This window comes from Enoplosus armatus, chromosome 14 (genome assembly GCF_043641665.1).
Source record: "Enoplosus armatus isolate fEnoArm2 chromosome 14, fEnoArm2.hap1, whole genome shotgun sequence".
Taxonomy (NCBI): domain Eukaryota; kingdom Metazoa; phylum Chordata; class Actinopteri; order Centrarchiformes; family Enoplosidae; genus Enoplosus; species Enoplosus armatus.
This window is the reverse complement of record NC_092193.1, coordinates 16,634,453-16,650,696: the sequence shown is the minus strand read 5'-3', so window position 1 is coordinate 16,650,696 and position 16,244 is coordinate 16,634,453. Positions and strand designations below refer to the sequence as shown.

Here is a 16,244-nt window from a genome sequence, read left to right as displayed (position 1 = left end):
ATTTCACTGACTTCAATGTTGCATTCACACAGAGATCTCACATGTGTATATCTGAAGTGCAGTTAAACCACCAGCTAATGTTTGCATGTGATACTACCGGGTATATTCTTTACAAATCAGGGAGGGAGGTCCACGCTGAATAATTTATACTTCATTGAGCCAATTCTCAACACACTGAACTGGTTGCCAGGGGCATCTGGGGTCCTCAGCTGTTGGCCCCATCACCCCCACAGACAGGAAGCCCCATACTGTCCAAGCACTGTTCCCGCTGCCACCCAGTGTAACAACAAACCAACCTCTTTATACCTTTGTCCTTCCCCTCACCACACCGACCATATGTCACGCCACAGTCAGATAAACATCTGCAGGTTTGGAATAAGGCCTTTTATAGCCTCAGCTTTTATATAATATAAAAACTTTATTACAAATAATGTCTTGGAAACAAGTTGTGGAGGGAATCACTGAGAACTGTCTGAAAAGAATTCATGTGACCCAAGTCAGAAAGTTAAGTGGGTTTACAATCTTCTAATCCTCTACTTTTCTCATTCAATTTGTCCACTCTGTCATTGTTTGGGATTCTTTAGGGGTCGACTTAAACTCAGCTATCACAAGACTGCCTCACTCAACTGTGACCAAACAGTTGGACCTATTGCAAAAACAGCAAATCTAATATACCGGAAGCATTTCACCTGGTTTCTGTAGAGCCTGTAAAGAACACAGATGAAGTCAAATGTCAGTGTAATCAGTCTGCATGTGTTTATGTACGGTCACGCACCACCTCCACATCTGATCTTGTAACCTGGCAGACTATCACACTACGCACCCCAGTGGCTGCTTTTCTTTCTTTCTTTTTTTTTCTTTTCTTCCTCTCAAAGTACAAGGGTAGCGTGAGTGAGAACAGAGTGCCAGCAGCCAGCAGCCCAGGACCGGTTGAAACCTGTATGGGTTGCAACTGAGGAGACACTTCCTCCACCCGGTGCATCATCAACCAAATCCAGAAAGAGCTGGGAATGATGCATGAGTTCAGCACTCAGGGTCCTATTGACTGTTGAGTTTGTCAATAGCAGTAATACAGATAGATAGATAGATAGATAGATAGATAGATAGATAGATAGATAGATAGATAGATAGAAAGAAAGAACAAAGATGAACATTGTTGCCTTATTATCTGTGCACGTTAATAACAGTTCAGTTTAACTGTAACAAAACAATGCCGCATGTCAAACACATGTCATGTGCACAAAGGGCACATATGAGAAGTCTTAATTAGTCAGCTAAGTTATTTCAGCCAACATCATGAAGCATTTTGTGGTGTCTGGGACTGAAACAAAGGAGGGGAAGCTGGTGTTGCGTTCAAGTCACGTTGGGAAGACGGTAGACATGAGAGCTCCGTTTTCTGTTGGTGGGCCCATAGAGCTCATTTTAAACAGCATACACTTCAGGTTTTTGGTCTAAAATACATCTCATTTGAAACAGTTGCTTACTGAATTAATTATAGGTCAACCATTGTAGGCTAATTCTCAAAGACTTGCTAAAACACACATGCTACATACTGTAACAAAGTAAATTTGTGACCCCAGTATGTTACTCCGTGTGTCGCTCTGTCTGTGCCCCTTTTTCCCCACACGCCCTGAATGCATCATTAGATAAGCTAGCAGGCGGTGTCTTCGGGAAGTTGCCGTAATGTCATCCACCAATGAGAAGCGCGCATAACACCCACAACAGCGGTCTGTGCGGCTCCATATTGGATCTGCCTTTTCTTAGAAATACATTGCACCGGAGGTCCGTCTGCGCACATTGGCTAACGCACGGCCAGGCAGCCGGCTCTGCTCCCCGGGCTCAGGTATGAGGGATGCAGCCGACAAACCGTGCTGTCACGAACAAATGTTGTTTGTTTTACAGACCGGCGCCATTCCCACAGTTTTTAACGGGGCTGAGAAATTAGGTTAGAGGCGCACCTGAGGAGCGGAGCGAAAAGTGGCATGCAGGCTGAGGAAGAAATAATTGGATTGAGATAACGCCATACAGGCAGTAAGTATGTTTTCCCTTACTACGTTTTAAATACACTTAAAAAAACATATCCAAAGCATACGGATAATCAATAACTTGATTGATATTATTTCTTCCCTCGTGGTCGAATAGATAATGGTTTCCAGATAAGAAACTGGTTACCTGGTGTGAATGTTTAACGCCGGGACACATGCTGATTCTCAATTTCACATGTTTCAACAAGTCACCTGATCCCAGCACACCAACAGATAACTTACTGCGCAAGGACTCCTCACGTGAGGAAAAAAGTCCCAACGTTTCGTCATCCAACCATAGAAATGTCATGTTTCCTCTTGTGGTGGAGTACTCTGATTCTGTATAAATATGCTTACAGCCTGTTTTCCACATGGCCAGTCTGCGACCTATTTCCTATGTCTGGAGCCCATGTCCAACCCTCAGACCTGATTTTAAGTTAGTTTACACAAAATTGTCTGGTAGCCATTTTTAAACATGTAATTTATCTTAAATAAGTTAGACTTAACTACCACACAGTGAGGTCAGGGTTTGATGTAGTTTATCTGTACAAGGCAGCAGGAGGGGGACTGTTCACAGCCCTGCCCCTGCTGCCAGGGCCCGCCTGTGGCACAGGGCCCCGCCCTGTCCTGGAGGCCCCCACACACAAAGCTTTTCTATTTTTTTCCCATTGCCTATTTAGATGTGTTTCTTCCGTCATGTGTGAAGAGACTGGGGGAGGGTTGATAATTATAAACCAGTGTGGAGCCCCTATCAACTTTGTCACTGTCACGGAACATAAACATCACCTGTACTGCTGCATATCGTACTTTGCCAAGATATAGAGACACAGCTATAATTTATGATCAGTTTGACATCCTATCAGAATCGTAAGATTCATGAAAGAGCAATAACCAAACTGGAGATATGACTGGGTGGTTACAAAGTGAAGGGGGGGGGGGCGCAAAGCAAATTGTAACACTAAAGCTTTCAAGAAGCCCCATGATGCAAGTAGAACTCCAGCAAGGAGGAGCAAAACATTCAGCACGGCCTACCACTCCTGACTAAATCAAGTTTAGCTGACTGGTTTCAGACTTTGGAATATAGCAGACATGTTGACTTGTCACAGTAGGAAAAGCACAGGTGTTACTAATATCGTTAACGGTGGCTCCGTTCTATTCAAGTGTCCCAGGAAGCTGTGACAGTGAGCCAGCATGCACAATAGGAGGACCCTGAAGCTGAAGCAGCCAAATGGAATGCAGCCATCATTTAATTATTTACACCCTTGACATGACAAAATGTCTTCTGTGAAAAAGCCCATGATTGAATATTATAGCACTATGCGAAAACACCAATATAACATCAGTTATATACATCAGCCACCAAATGTACTACTGTATACGTGTCATCATGCCGGATTGCTTTCAAGTTACTGTGACAGAAGATTAAATATCTGTAATAAACCTATATCAGCTGATAATATCGGCCCACTCATTCATCAGTCAGGCTCTAGTGAAGACCTACTGAAAGTGAAAAAAATTGCACCTCACAACCACTTCACACGCATAACTCTTTAACTCATAGCAAAGCTGCTTTTGTCTTTGTTGATTTCTAAAGCAGCGGTCTTACTGTGAAGTCCAAAATGGAAAAAACTATTCTTTAATTCTTCACTTGCAGGAGAAAAATTGTAAGACTATTGACATGGTCGCTCATGCTTAGATATCCATGATTATTGTGCAGGAGGTCTGTGCTCACACATATTTGCTTGTTTGGAAGTGGTGAACTGAAACTTTATTGATCTGAAATAAAGTTCTTTTTAGCTGTAAGACAGTGTTAAGATATCAAAATATTATGTCTGATACACAAACAACCCATTCAATCTGTTACTGCTGCTCTACCATGAATGCAATGTACCATAATGTGGAAAACAACTGAAGCCTCTAAAAAAATCTAATAAAAGAGAAATTGAGGTTTTCATTTTGAAACATGGGGGCCAAACAAGCAAATTATCTTGCAAGAAATACCTTCCCTTCCTAACCGAACCCCTTTCTGGAGTGCAGTTGAGTGGGATTTATGATGTCCTCTGCATCAGCGTGTAGTGCCATATGAAATATTCAAAATGTGTCACAGAAATATTGCTTTTCAGTGCGGCTCCCAGGGCTTAAAGAAGCAACACATTATCAAAATGGACAGATAATCATTCATTTTTTTAATTCATAGAAGCACATTCATCTCTTCGAAACATTTCTTTCAGTTGTGTTTGGATTAGAAGCAGGAAACAGATGAAAGACGATACATATAGATGTGGAAAGTGCCACATCCGCTGAATAAGAAGATGCAGTACTTCACTAAATGAAACACATGTGTGCCAAATGTCTTAGTGAGTCAGAGCAGTTGGTAGACTTACGGCAACATCAAAGGACTCCGTACTGTTCCAGTAACAACGTGTTGTAATGAGTCTGGATTTAGCACAACCTTGGCTCTGTGCTTAAACATCATTAAAACGTTACTGAATGAAACCGGACTGATAAGTGAGAGGAAGTGAGAGTTGAATTTAGCACAACCAAGATAAAATGATGGAGCACTCTAACACTCAGCAGTACCTTCACAGTTACACATTCACACCTTGTACAGCTGGGGGTTAAATGTGTTACTCTAGCTTTGGCAGGGAGTATGACATGGCTCTCCACTTTTGGCAACCTGCTATGGATTTGACCCAGAAAGCGTAACTTCCTGGTTTAGGTTTGTGCCCCAGAAACTTAGGTTGAATGTTATTTTTGAATTTTCCTTTTTTTTTTTTTTTTTTTTTTTTTTTTTTAAGATGACTCAAGATGGAAGGGCACAGTGGCTGCTTTTAACAGCCATAAAGGACTGTTTATGTTCAGACTTTGATAATTTAAACAAAGGAATATCATAACAATTTAAAGTAGGGCAGCAATTGATTGTGATTGTGATTGTTTCAGTATAGATTCATTTGTGTATTATTTTCTCCATGAATCATTTGTTCTATAAAATGTCAGAAAATAGTGAAAAATATCCATCACAGTTTTGAAAGTGATGTCCTCAGATCTCGTGTTTTATCTCACCAACAGTCCAAGACCCAAAGATATTCAGTTTACAATGATATAAAGCAGAGAAAGCAGCAACTCCTCATACATGTAGTATAACAACAGTTAATTTGTTCTCTTGTTCTAAAACAACTGACTCTCCCTTGTTTGTTGCAGTGATGTTCACACTCACTGAGGTTGCGTCCTTGAACGACATCCAGCCAACGTACCGCATCCTAAAGCCATGGTGGGACGTCTTCATGGACTACCTGGGGCTGGTCATGCTCATGCTGGCCATATTCGCCATGACCATGCAGATAACCAAAGACCAGGTGGCTTGCCTTCCGTGTCTGGAGGACCCAGAGGAGGCCTTGGGAGCTAAATCGAACTCCTTCCCGCAACAGAGCGCAGCGCAGGAAGCAGCCTCATCAGCAGCCACCAGGGCCCCTGTGGTGGCCACCATCCCCCTAGCCACTAAGGACTTACCGGACGAAATTGTCAGTGAGATCCACATCACACACCAACACACTTCTGTGGCGGCAGAGAAATATGCCAATCAACCTCAACCAACGGGGGTCAAGACCAACCTAGACTATCAACAATATATCTTCATCAACCAAATATGTTACCATGTTGCCTTGCCCTGGTATTCCAAGTACTTTCCGTACCTCACCCTCATCCACACCCTTGTTCTCATGGTCAGTAGCAATTTCTGGTTCAAATACCCCAAAACGAGCTCAAAGATTGAGCATTTTGTTTCTATTCTGGGCAGATGTTTTGAGTCTCCCTGGACTACGAAGGCCTTGTCTGAAACTGCTTGTGAGGACTCTGAGGAGAACAAACAGAGGCTGACCGGCACCTCCTCAGCACCAAAGCAGGTGTCTTTAGAGGGAAAGGATGAAGGTACAAATGTCAACTCATCCACACCCATGCTCGGGGTGAAGTTCTCTGCAGATAAGCCCATCGCAGAGGTCCCAAGTAGTATGACAATCCTGGACAAAAAAGATGGGGAGCAGGCCAAAGCCCTGTTTGAGAAAGTGAGAAAATTCAGAGCTCATGTGGAGGACAGTGATTTCATCTACAAGCTTTATGTAGCGCAGACCATTGTCAAAACTGTCAAGTTTATTTTGATATTGTCCTACACGTCAACCTTTTTGGCTAAAATAAATTTTAAGCATGATTGTGAACCTGATATTAAACAGCTAACGGGATACAGGAAGTTCTTCTGTACGCACAACATGGCTTTCATGCTAAACAAGCTGCTTATTAGCTACATGGCTTTGATTTTGATCTACGGGATGGCGTGCCTGTACTCTCTCTTCTGGGTGTTTCGACGACCCCTGAAAGAGTACTCATTCGAGAAGGTCCGAGAAGAGAGCAGCTTTAGCGACATTCCTGATGTCAAAAACGACTTTGCATTCCTCTTACACATGGTTGACCAGTATGACCAACTCTACTCCAAACGCTTTGGTGTCTTCTTGTCTGAGGTCAGTGAAAACAAGCTGAGGGAGATCAGCCTCAATCACGAGTGGACCTTTGAAAAACTAAGGCAGCTTGTGACCCGTAACGCCCAGGACCAGCAGGAGCTGCACCTCTTCATGCTCTCTGGTCTCCCGAACGCAGTGTTTGACCTCACAGACTTGGAAGTCCTGAAACTGGAGCTGATTCCTGAGGTGAGGTTCTCGGCAAAGGTCTCCCAAATGACAAGCCTGCAGGAGCTGCATCTCTGCCACTGTCCGGCCAAAGTAGAGCAGACTGGTTTCGCTTTCCTCCGCGACCATCTCCGCTGCCTCCATGTCAAGTTCACTGATGTTGCTGAGATCCCAACATGGGTGTATTTGCTGAGGAGTTTGAGGGAGCTTAACCTAATCGGCAACTTGAGCTCAGAAAATAACAAAATGATCGGCCTAGAGTCCATGCGAGATCTGAGGCATTTAAAGACATTATGCTTGAAGAGCAACCTCACAAAAATGCCCACAAACATCACAGAGCTTTCACCACATCTGATTAAGCTAGTGGTGCACAACGATGGTACAAAACTGCTGGTACTAAATAGTCTGAAAAAAATGACAAATCTAATCGAACTGGAGCTATACAGCTGCGAACTGGAGAGGATCCCCCACGCTATTTTCAGTTTGACCAACTTACAGGAGCTTGACCTGAAATCTAACAACATCCGAACCATAGAGGAAATCATCAGCTTCCAGCACCTCAAGAGGCTGACGTGCCTCAAACTGTGGCACAACAAAATTATCACCATCCCATCCTCCATCGGCCAGGTCAAGTCTTTGGAGTCTCTCCACCTCTCTCACAACAAACTTGAGTCCCTGCCTCCAGCCTTGTTCACTCTACCCAAACTGCGGCACTTGGATATAGGCCACAACTCCATCACGGTGCTGCCTCCGGATGTGGGTCTCCTCCACAACCTCCAGCACTTAGCCATCAACTCCAACAAACTGGAGGTGCTGCCCAAGCCTCTGTTCAGATGCACCAAGCTTAAGGTGCTGTGTCTGGGGAACAATGCGCTCACCGTGCTGCCCGAGACTGCGGGTCAACTGCTCCAGCTCACTCAGCTGGAGCTGAGGGGAAACTGTCTGGACAGACTGCCCGCCCAGCTGGGAAACTGCCGCCTGCTTCGCAAAAACGGCCTGGTTGTGGAGGACCACCTCTTTGACACGTTGCCTGTGGAGGTTAAGGAGAGTATCAGCCAAGAGACCAACGTGTCCTTTGCGAGTGGCTTATAGCACAAAAACCCCGACTGGTACCTCTGTTGGTTCATGACGAGCCTGTGTGATGGATGTAAGAGCAGACTTTTTATTATTGTGGTATGCATACAAATGAATGCATTTTCTTGATTATTTTAATGGGTTGTCTTAGTTGCTTATGTATTGAAAATGGTACAGATTGCTTTTCTTGTTGCTGAGTATGTATCTAATTCAGCAACCCTTTGAGATTTAGCTTTTTCATAGCTTTGAGTAATAACACATTAGAAATTTAGCTTCTCTAAGTAATACTCTATAGACCAAAACTGTTTCCTCTGATGACACAGTATGTAGATTTATCATTATTGTTTTAGGTACTCAGGTATAATTGTAACCATGGGGAACAATCTTTTTGCCTTAACTGCTGCTATTTTTTTACAGTGAGGGCTTTCACAAACAAAAGGCCAAAAATGAATATTTCATGTTTTTCTTGTCAGTTTTTCATACAGACACTATCCACAGAGCAATTCCTATATGTTAGGGAAGAGGACACAATGCAACACTTGTTTCTTGGCATTTTTTAACTTTTGTTGAAATGATTTAACCTTTATTTTCCTTAATGTCTTGTAGCTGACTGAATGAGTTTGTAAAACTCAGGTGGAGACAAAGCACCAGAAATGAACCTTTACCTGACTGTTGTAGAGATTGTATACTAAGGCCTATAGTAATTAATTTGCACATGCACAAAATGATTTAAAGATCGGTGAATGTCCTTTGTGATAACGTCCTGAGACCAACGTGAGCTGATAAAAGGGAAATCTGTTGACTATCTTTTTCAATCATGCTTTAAAAATGAAAATGTGTAATGAAACTGGTCACAGGTAGGACTGATTATTCTACATGTCAGATTCCTGTACTGACGACAAACATGTCTGCCTTCATTCCTCTCAATGTATTTCTGTGTAGGCCTATAATATATATGTGTTCTTCAGAGCTTCTGTACCACCGTGGTGATCCTATGCTCAAAGTCCACAACTTTATGGCACAATAAAACGAGATTTTAGATGAATGTCTAATCGTTATTCACCTACTTCAGGTGCACTCTGCTGAACACTGCTGCAGACACAATACCACAAATTCACAAATGTGCATCTTTTTGGACTCGTTAAAACTAAGTAGGGCATCAGATTTCTGAGGTATATTTAAGTGAATTTTGATGTTTCTATATAGATCTGCATTTTAGTTTGGGCAGTTTAGGCTTATTTTAATTTAAACATCAACTTTGCATTTGTTTGTTGTGAAAAAAGGTATACTCAACATGAGTTCCACTCCATACACCCCCCCCCCCCCAGAAAAACACACCAAGACCCCTGAGCCAAGGACTGTTATCAAGAGACAGGCAGTGGACAAGGTTACAGTGACCTCAGTGTGAGCCAACCTGCTAATTCTACAACATTTAAAAGTTGTGGAAACTCAAGCTAATCGGTCCCCATGATGTGCTTCCAGTTCACTGATAGTAAAGAAGCTGCTGTCTTTGTCTTGACATGTCTTCTGGTTTATGAGGCTTAACCCACATAATCCATAATCTTTTTCACCAGATGTCTAATGTTAACATGATAAAGATCTTGTGTTCATCCGTCCATATGATCCTATAGAGATATTTCTGCCAAAATTATAATTCCCATCAGACCACTCAGTTCTCCAGTACAGGGAACTTGATGATCCTCTGCAAACCAGTAACATTGTTCATGTGAGCGAGTGAGTCCAGTTGAGGACTGAACAATAGGTTCACTGTGTCTGTGTAGATGTTGATTCTGTCATAGAGGTCATGCACGTCATGCATGCATGTAATCTTCTGTTCAACGGCCTAATTGATGGCCTTGCAGTAATATTCTGAATAACTGAACTTGTCTGAGAATTTACATCATGATGTACCTGTCCTTGAGATACCCTGTCCTGGCCTTTCAACATAAGGGTGCAGTTTTTCGTCATTGTGAAGTCACTATAAACACTGTAAACATAAACATAGTATGACATCACGTATGATACTTACATTTATGCACATTATTTGCAATGGTTTCCAAAGTTGTGTCAGTGTCGGCAAAACCAGGACTAATGTAACTTTTCTGTTATACATGGCCAGATGAAGCCACCGGGGGGTAAAAAGTGAGCTGCAAGCCCCTACTGACCCCCTGTTTGAGGTAATTCAGTTAACCACAAGTTTATTTTGGGCAATGCAGGATGCACATTTTGACAGGTAGACAAAACAGGTAATAATGCAGGTATGGTATTGTATTTTAGTGGTACATATTGCCATCGTCTGCAATTAATAAGTTGACAGACACACAAGGAACCTGGGGCCTTTGAGGACCCTGAAGGACTGGGGCCCTGGGTTAGCCCCCTTGTGGAAGTGGGGGGTGGGGGGGGGGGGTCTTCACTCTCGGCAATCCCTCCAATGGCCCCAGAACTCCAGGAACCTCGAAAGTGGTTCGAACTGGTTTGTGTTAATTGAAAATGAGTTTATTGGAATACACACCACTAAGGATCCTGCGTTATGTAAATACACTCTGTACATGACACTTAGAAAACAAGTGTATTGCAGGTTGATGTGTTGCAGGATACTGCCATCTGTCGGCAGGTGTGAGTATCTGGCGACCTGCTCTTTGTAGGTGAACTAGCTTCACTTGCTAACTTGCTCTGCTCCTATAAAGCAGCCACATAATGAACCGTCAGAATAATGTGCCGTTCAACCCTTCAGCAATACAGTTACCTACAGGAGCAGCTCCAGTATATCGCCAACAGCAACCTGGAAGGTAATGCAGTGCTCTGTGCAGTCACGTAACGTTAGCTAATGTTGTGTTGAACGTTAATTTATTTAAGAAGGTTTCAGCCACGTCGAGCAAGGTGCCTGTTTTAGTTTCTGACACTGTGTATTTGTTGACTGGATATTGAAGGCGCATGTCACTAGACTAACCTCAAACACTAATAGCTCTGAACTGTTCTGTGTGGAGCTATGTAGCTAAAGCTAATAGCAGAAAACACTAAGCTAGCTGAGTCTGCGTGCCTGATTTGTTGATGGTTAGCATCGATAAAACACCATTTTACTTTTGACCTGCTACATTCAAGTTCAGCAGATATTATTGCTGTATTCAGTTGCTTTGTGGTGTTGTGGTCATTTTTGTTTTCTGTGACCAGCAGAGTACCCCAAGACTTCAGAGAAGCTATGAAACAAATCTCAATGAAGCCAGCAGACAACTCAAACATGATGGCAGCTGACATGGCTGCTAAAACATCATCAGCCCGAAAACGTGCAGGTAACTTCTGTTGACATTGGAGCACACACCATTTCCATGTTGGGCCATAGCAGTGTTTTTGCATGTTATAGCTCATTTACTTAAATACTTAAAAACCTTAAAATGACATAAATCATGCTGCTGTATTTTGTTTGGCTTTCCCTGTTTTGTTTTGTTTTTTTTATCATTTCCATATGTCGTGAAAATCTATTTGCAGACACTAATTGATTACAACTAATGTCAAGTCTGTTATCTTTTTTCATTTGGCATTGTATGGCTTTTTATCAAAGTTACAAGTTCAAGTTTATTGTCACATGTACAAGTACAGTGAAATGCTTGTGCCCTGGCTCTCTTGTCCTTTGTGTATATGAATAAATACAGACCATTCATACAATAACATTTAAAGCCCACAACGGCCCTCACAGCCCACATAATAGTAATACTTACAACCCTTGTAACTGTAAACCCAGTGCTCATGTAACATTGTATCCATACATACAAAAATTGCATGTGGGAGAGTCAGCCATTCAGCAGCCTGACTGCCTGTGGAAGAAATCTGTTACTGAGACAGGTGGTGTTACATTTGATGCTCTGGTAACGTTTTTTAGATGGAAAGAGCGAGAACAGTCCATGAGCATGATGGCTGGTGTCCTTAATGATGTTATGGGCTTTCTTTTTCCAGCAAGTGTTGTAAATGTCCTGGAGGTCTGGTAATTTCGTGCCAATGATTTTAGCTGCTGTCTATACAGTCCTTTTTAGTTTTCTACAGTCCCGTGGTGTCAGGCTGCCGAACCACACTCTCGATGGTACATCGGTAGAAGTGCTCAAGAATTTCGGTCCCCATACCAAAGCTCTTGAGGCGCCTCAGGAAATGCAGTCTCTGCTGTGCCTTCTTGAGGGTGCCCTTGGTTTTGAGGGACCACGTGAATGTCTGTGATGTGCGTGCCCAGAAATGTAAAATATCTTGAAATCATTCTGCACTAACACTGTTACTTAACACTGTTACTTACAACCATGTAACGCTGACCAACATTAATGCAGATTTCACTTTGATGAATTTCATAACTGAGGCAGGTTTCATGAGTCTGCTGATTGATTTTGATACTATACAGAAGTCAATGGAAACAAATTTCTTCTTAGAACTGTAGGAAAAGCTGTCTCTGGGTTTTCCAAGTCATTATTCAGTCTTAATTCCTATTTACCTTTTGTATTATACAGGACAACGTTCTGCTGCTAAATGGAAGTCTTCATTCAAACCATTAGGAGAACAAGATGGCAACTCTCTGGACAACTGCACTAGCAGTCCAGAAATGTAAGCCAGTCAGTGATGTTTACAATATATTGACAAAGTGTCAGGTAGAGAGTGACGTCTCCTGAAGTCACAATCCAGGACGTCCCACAATTGAGGCTTTTTGTCATGTAGTTTGCTAGAAACTTTATAGTGTGTGTGAACATTCAGTGGTTAATGGTATCATGTCTTTACAGATCTATATAGTAGTAAATTTCATGTAACACACACAGTAATCCCTCTTCCATATCCCTCAGGGTTGAGCTTTATAATCCTTACGATCCTGGCTCGTCAGACTCTGAGCTCGAGATGCCAAAGGGCCAAGACCACAACCACTCTCCACCCGATCAGGATAACAACCTGGGACTTCAGCATTTGTCTCCAAGTAAAGGCTCCCATGGCCGCTGGGACGTACCCTACTCTAAGACAGGGACCCGACCCCTCAACAGGCATGACTTTAGCGGTGAAACCAGACCCGCCGAGAGTCGAGGTCTCAGTCCAGGTCACAGACTGCCAGAAGGACAGGCTTATAGCCCAGACACTGAATCACTCGACCCCCTGGGTTATGGCTCCTCCACCCAGCGGTTTCCTGCATCTTATGGAGGACAGAGGACCAACGGGGAGGAGAGGATAACAATCCCAGAATACAGGAGAGAGGTATCACCACTAACACTGAAAGCGTGACAGCTGCCATGTTTGTTTTCTGAATGTAAATATTTATGCACTGTGTTCTGTGGTTATATTCAATCTTGTGTAGACTTAAACAGGATACAGGGCCTGTTTGTTGTACTTGTCACTGTTTCCTTTGTACGTTCAGTGATGACACTGATTGGTACCCATTAGAGCCCATTCTCTCCTCTGTAGATGACCACTACTGTTAGATTATCCCCACCCAGTTCACAGCAGGACTATCAACATCAGTTGGGATATGAGGAAACAGGTAAGGACGGTTAAAGAAGTAATGACCCTTTGTTTGTCCCACTATTTAAAATTATGATTAATAGGAGAAATAAATAAAGTAAAAACATGATTGCATGGATTGCATTGCATTGTTTGCATTTTTTCAGTGTCTTTAGAGTTTTTTTTTTTTTTAACTTAAGAATCAACAAACAAATGGGGTTTTGCATGAGCAATGCAGCACTTCATTACTGTCATGTGTACCTGTATTTCCTCTGAGAACCTAATGATAATACTTCTGTGTATAATGTTGTTCTACAGGACTGGACCAAATGACACCTTCCACAGAGGTGACGACAAACAGGAGCAAAAATATAATAATGGACAAGTAAGAACCAAGGATACTGATGTTTAAAGATGCTACATGTATTCACATCATTGATTTTGAGTTTGGCTGAAACTGCAGGATTGACTTGTGGCACAAATGTGGAGCCTCAACCAACATAGAAAGATGACACACTTTAAACCTCACTGCTTGTTTGCACAGAATCTATCAGTCGCACTGCGCCTAGCTTGGTGTGCAGCATCAACTATTGCTGTAGTGGATGTTACTTAAGTCCTGAGATGATCAGGATTAATTAATTAGCTGTCACCAGCCAAATTGCATAAACGCCAACTTGTGCAAAGCTCAGTCTAGTTGTAACAAAAATATGTCAGCCAAAAATGTCAGCATGCATATGTCAGCCACTGCAGTTTTAAACATATTGTGATAGAGTGTAAACACAGGGTGAACGACCAAGGTGAAAGAGAGACAGAGCATACTTAGCATTGTGCAAACTAATAACATTTACAACCTTGCTAGCTCCGTGTTTTGGTCTGATAAATGTTGGCCGCTGTAGTCACAAATCTTCAGCTAACACTGCAACCAAGCATCACTTGGTGTGATGTCAGAGCCCTGTTGGACTGATCGGGTCGGGTCAATGGGGGTTTGTTTTGAACACAGCTTTTTAACCTAATATCGTCAGGTTGGATGTTTTAACTGGACTCTTGGGACTTTAATTTCAGTCTGATCTAAACAACTGCCACTTTAAGCTTGTATGAGGAACTTCTACTTCTGAAAGGTCTACTTTTTATCTATTTAATAGTTAATATTCTGCAACACTAAATGTCTTTAAATTTATTTTAGGAGCCCCATCACTTGTGACCTTTGTGATGTTGAGTTAGCAAATGGTCAGGAGTTGGAGGATCACTTGGACAGCAAGAGTCACTGGGACACCTTGGAGCACATTCAGCAGCAGAATAATTATGACGATGTGGCTATAGCCTTCCTACAGGTCAGACAATACATAGTATGGTTTAATACTGTATACGCTACTGACAGTTCCTGGGTTGACCTAAGTATATCATAGAAACCTAAACAAATGTTGCGGTATTGGTGTGTCTGGATGGTGATAGACTTTTTTTAATACTATAGGAAGTCATGCTGTATAAAAGCCATCAGTGTAGCCGAGCGATAGGGGATAGTGCACTTCAAGGTAAATAACTTGACTTGTCAAAAACTGTGAAAGACATACAGTTGCATGCATACAGTTTCTTCTGAAAACAAAGCCTAAATACAGTCTGATCTTCTTTTTGTCAGCTCTGCAGGATAATGACCACATGACAAAGATTGAAATTTTCCACTGTGCAGCTTGCAAAGTCTTCATATCCACATCTGCATCCTCAGTGCAGACTCACATTACCTCCCAGGAACACCTATCCAACATAAAGGTAACAATGCTCTAAAGCAGCACATTTTTTTATATATAAATTCAACATTGGTCCTACAAGGAATGAGTTCAAGTGATGATGATTTATTGATTGATTTCCTGAAGGAGTTTGAAGTGCAGCAGAGACGTGCTTGCCTCGACAAAGCAGAAACCATGATGAAGGAGCTGAAACCTCAGTTTGAACACTTCCTGAAGGTATTTTGCAAGAGTGAATATTTAAAAAATATTCAAACACAACTGAGGGCATCATGTGTCAAAAATGTGTTCATAAGAAAGAACAGAGCCCAAAAATGAGGGGAGGAACTTTCTTGATATATTCCCTTAAATTAAATAACATTAACACCCAGCATACTGGCACTTGAACTAGGAACTGCTCAGATACAATTTTTCAGTTTTATTTTGTTTTTGGACCAACATACATGGTTATACTTTGACATTCCTCAGCTAATATGAAATTTGAGATCTCAATTTAGTGTTACGTTGGCACAAATGATTCATTGGCTCTTTAAAATGGGGGAGGTGGGGTTTGGAACCTGTGGCCAGTCACACGCAGCATTAACAGATCAAACGCAGAATACTTCTCTTATATCACCTCAGTAAATTACTTATTACAATGTAAGCACGCAAGTGTGATATAAAATTCTACATCAATCAAATACTGTTAAGTAATCGGCTATGAAAAGATGAAAGCTCCCCCAGTCTACATTTTCAACACATAGTTTTGTGTTGAAGGGAAGGAAACCTTTGAGCTCTTGTGTCAAGATGTGCAAATGATTGTGTGTATATAGTTAAATAGTAAAACATAACAGGCAAAAGTAACATTTTAAGTAAAGTGAAAATGCATTTATTCCTCCATGTATGTGGTGGTTACTTTATATAATTAGTAGCACTAGCAAATAGTACCTTACAAGGCTACTACTGATGACTATTAAAATGGACTGCACTTGGGCCACATCGAGCTCTACAGAAGCAGACTACTTAACTGATCTTCTCTTTCAGGGTGGCAGCCCATTTGAATGATGGAAATCACTCAAGTCTCCTAAACGCTGTTTACACTGAGATGCTGTTTGCTTCACACGAAGAACTACAACAGTTCACTTCAATCACAACTACACATAAATGCTGTGGCACCACTCATGTACAGTGTATTGCTAAGAGAGCATACGGTTTATGTGCCATTCATGATTTGTCATTTCACATTTTGTCCATATTGACATTAGCTACAGTCATCACCATTTCGTCACTTT

The 16,244-nt window shown here is 42.0% G+C and overlaps 2 protein-coding genes across 2 annotated transcripts; both read left to right on the top strand.

The window, feature by feature from the left end:
• Positions 1 to 1,896: 1,896 nt before the first annotated feature.
• Positions 1,897 to 8,819, top strand: LOC139296634 (volume-regulated anion channel subunit LRRC8D-like). The gene is made up of 2 exons (XM_070919097.1): positions 1,897 to 2,031; positions 5,226 to 8,819. Coding segments are annotated over exons 1-2 (2,568 nt in total). The 5' UTR covers positions 1,897 to 2,030; the 3' UTR covers positions 7,793 to 8,819.
• A 4,056-nt stretch (positions 8,820 to 12,875) lies between these two features.
• znf326 (zinc finger protein 326) lies at positions 12,876 to 16,232 on the top strand. Its single transcript, XM_070919157.1, has 8 exons — positions 12,876 to 12,988; positions 13,196 to 13,271; positions 13,550 to 13,616; positions 14,415 to 14,562; positions 14,703 to 14,763; positions 14,868 to 14,998; positions 15,103 to 15,192; positions 15,997 to 16,232. Exons 2-8 carry the CDS (start codon positions 13,196 to 13,198, stop codon positions 16,015 to 16,017), a joined length of 594 nt encoding a protein of 197 aa, XP_070775258.1. The 5' UTR covers positions 12,876 to 12,988; the 3' UTR covers positions 16,018 to 16,232.
• The last annotated feature ends 12 nt before the right edge of the window (positions 16,233 to 16,244 follow it).

Bases quoted from the DNA above. Each gene is read 5' to 3' on its own strand.
- znf326 (XM_070919157.1), top strand. From the start codon at position 13,196: ATGACCACTACTGTTAGATTATCCCCACCCAGTTCACAGCAGGACTAT. The intron at 14,764-14,867 runs GTAAATAACTTG...TCTTTTTGTCAG, and splicing joins AGGGGATAGTGCACTTCAAG to CTCTGCAGGATAATGACCAC. The intron at 15,193-15,996 runs GTATTTTGCAAG...CTTCTCTTTCAG, and splicing joins AGTTTGAACACTTCCTGAAG to GGTGGCAGCCCATTTGAATG.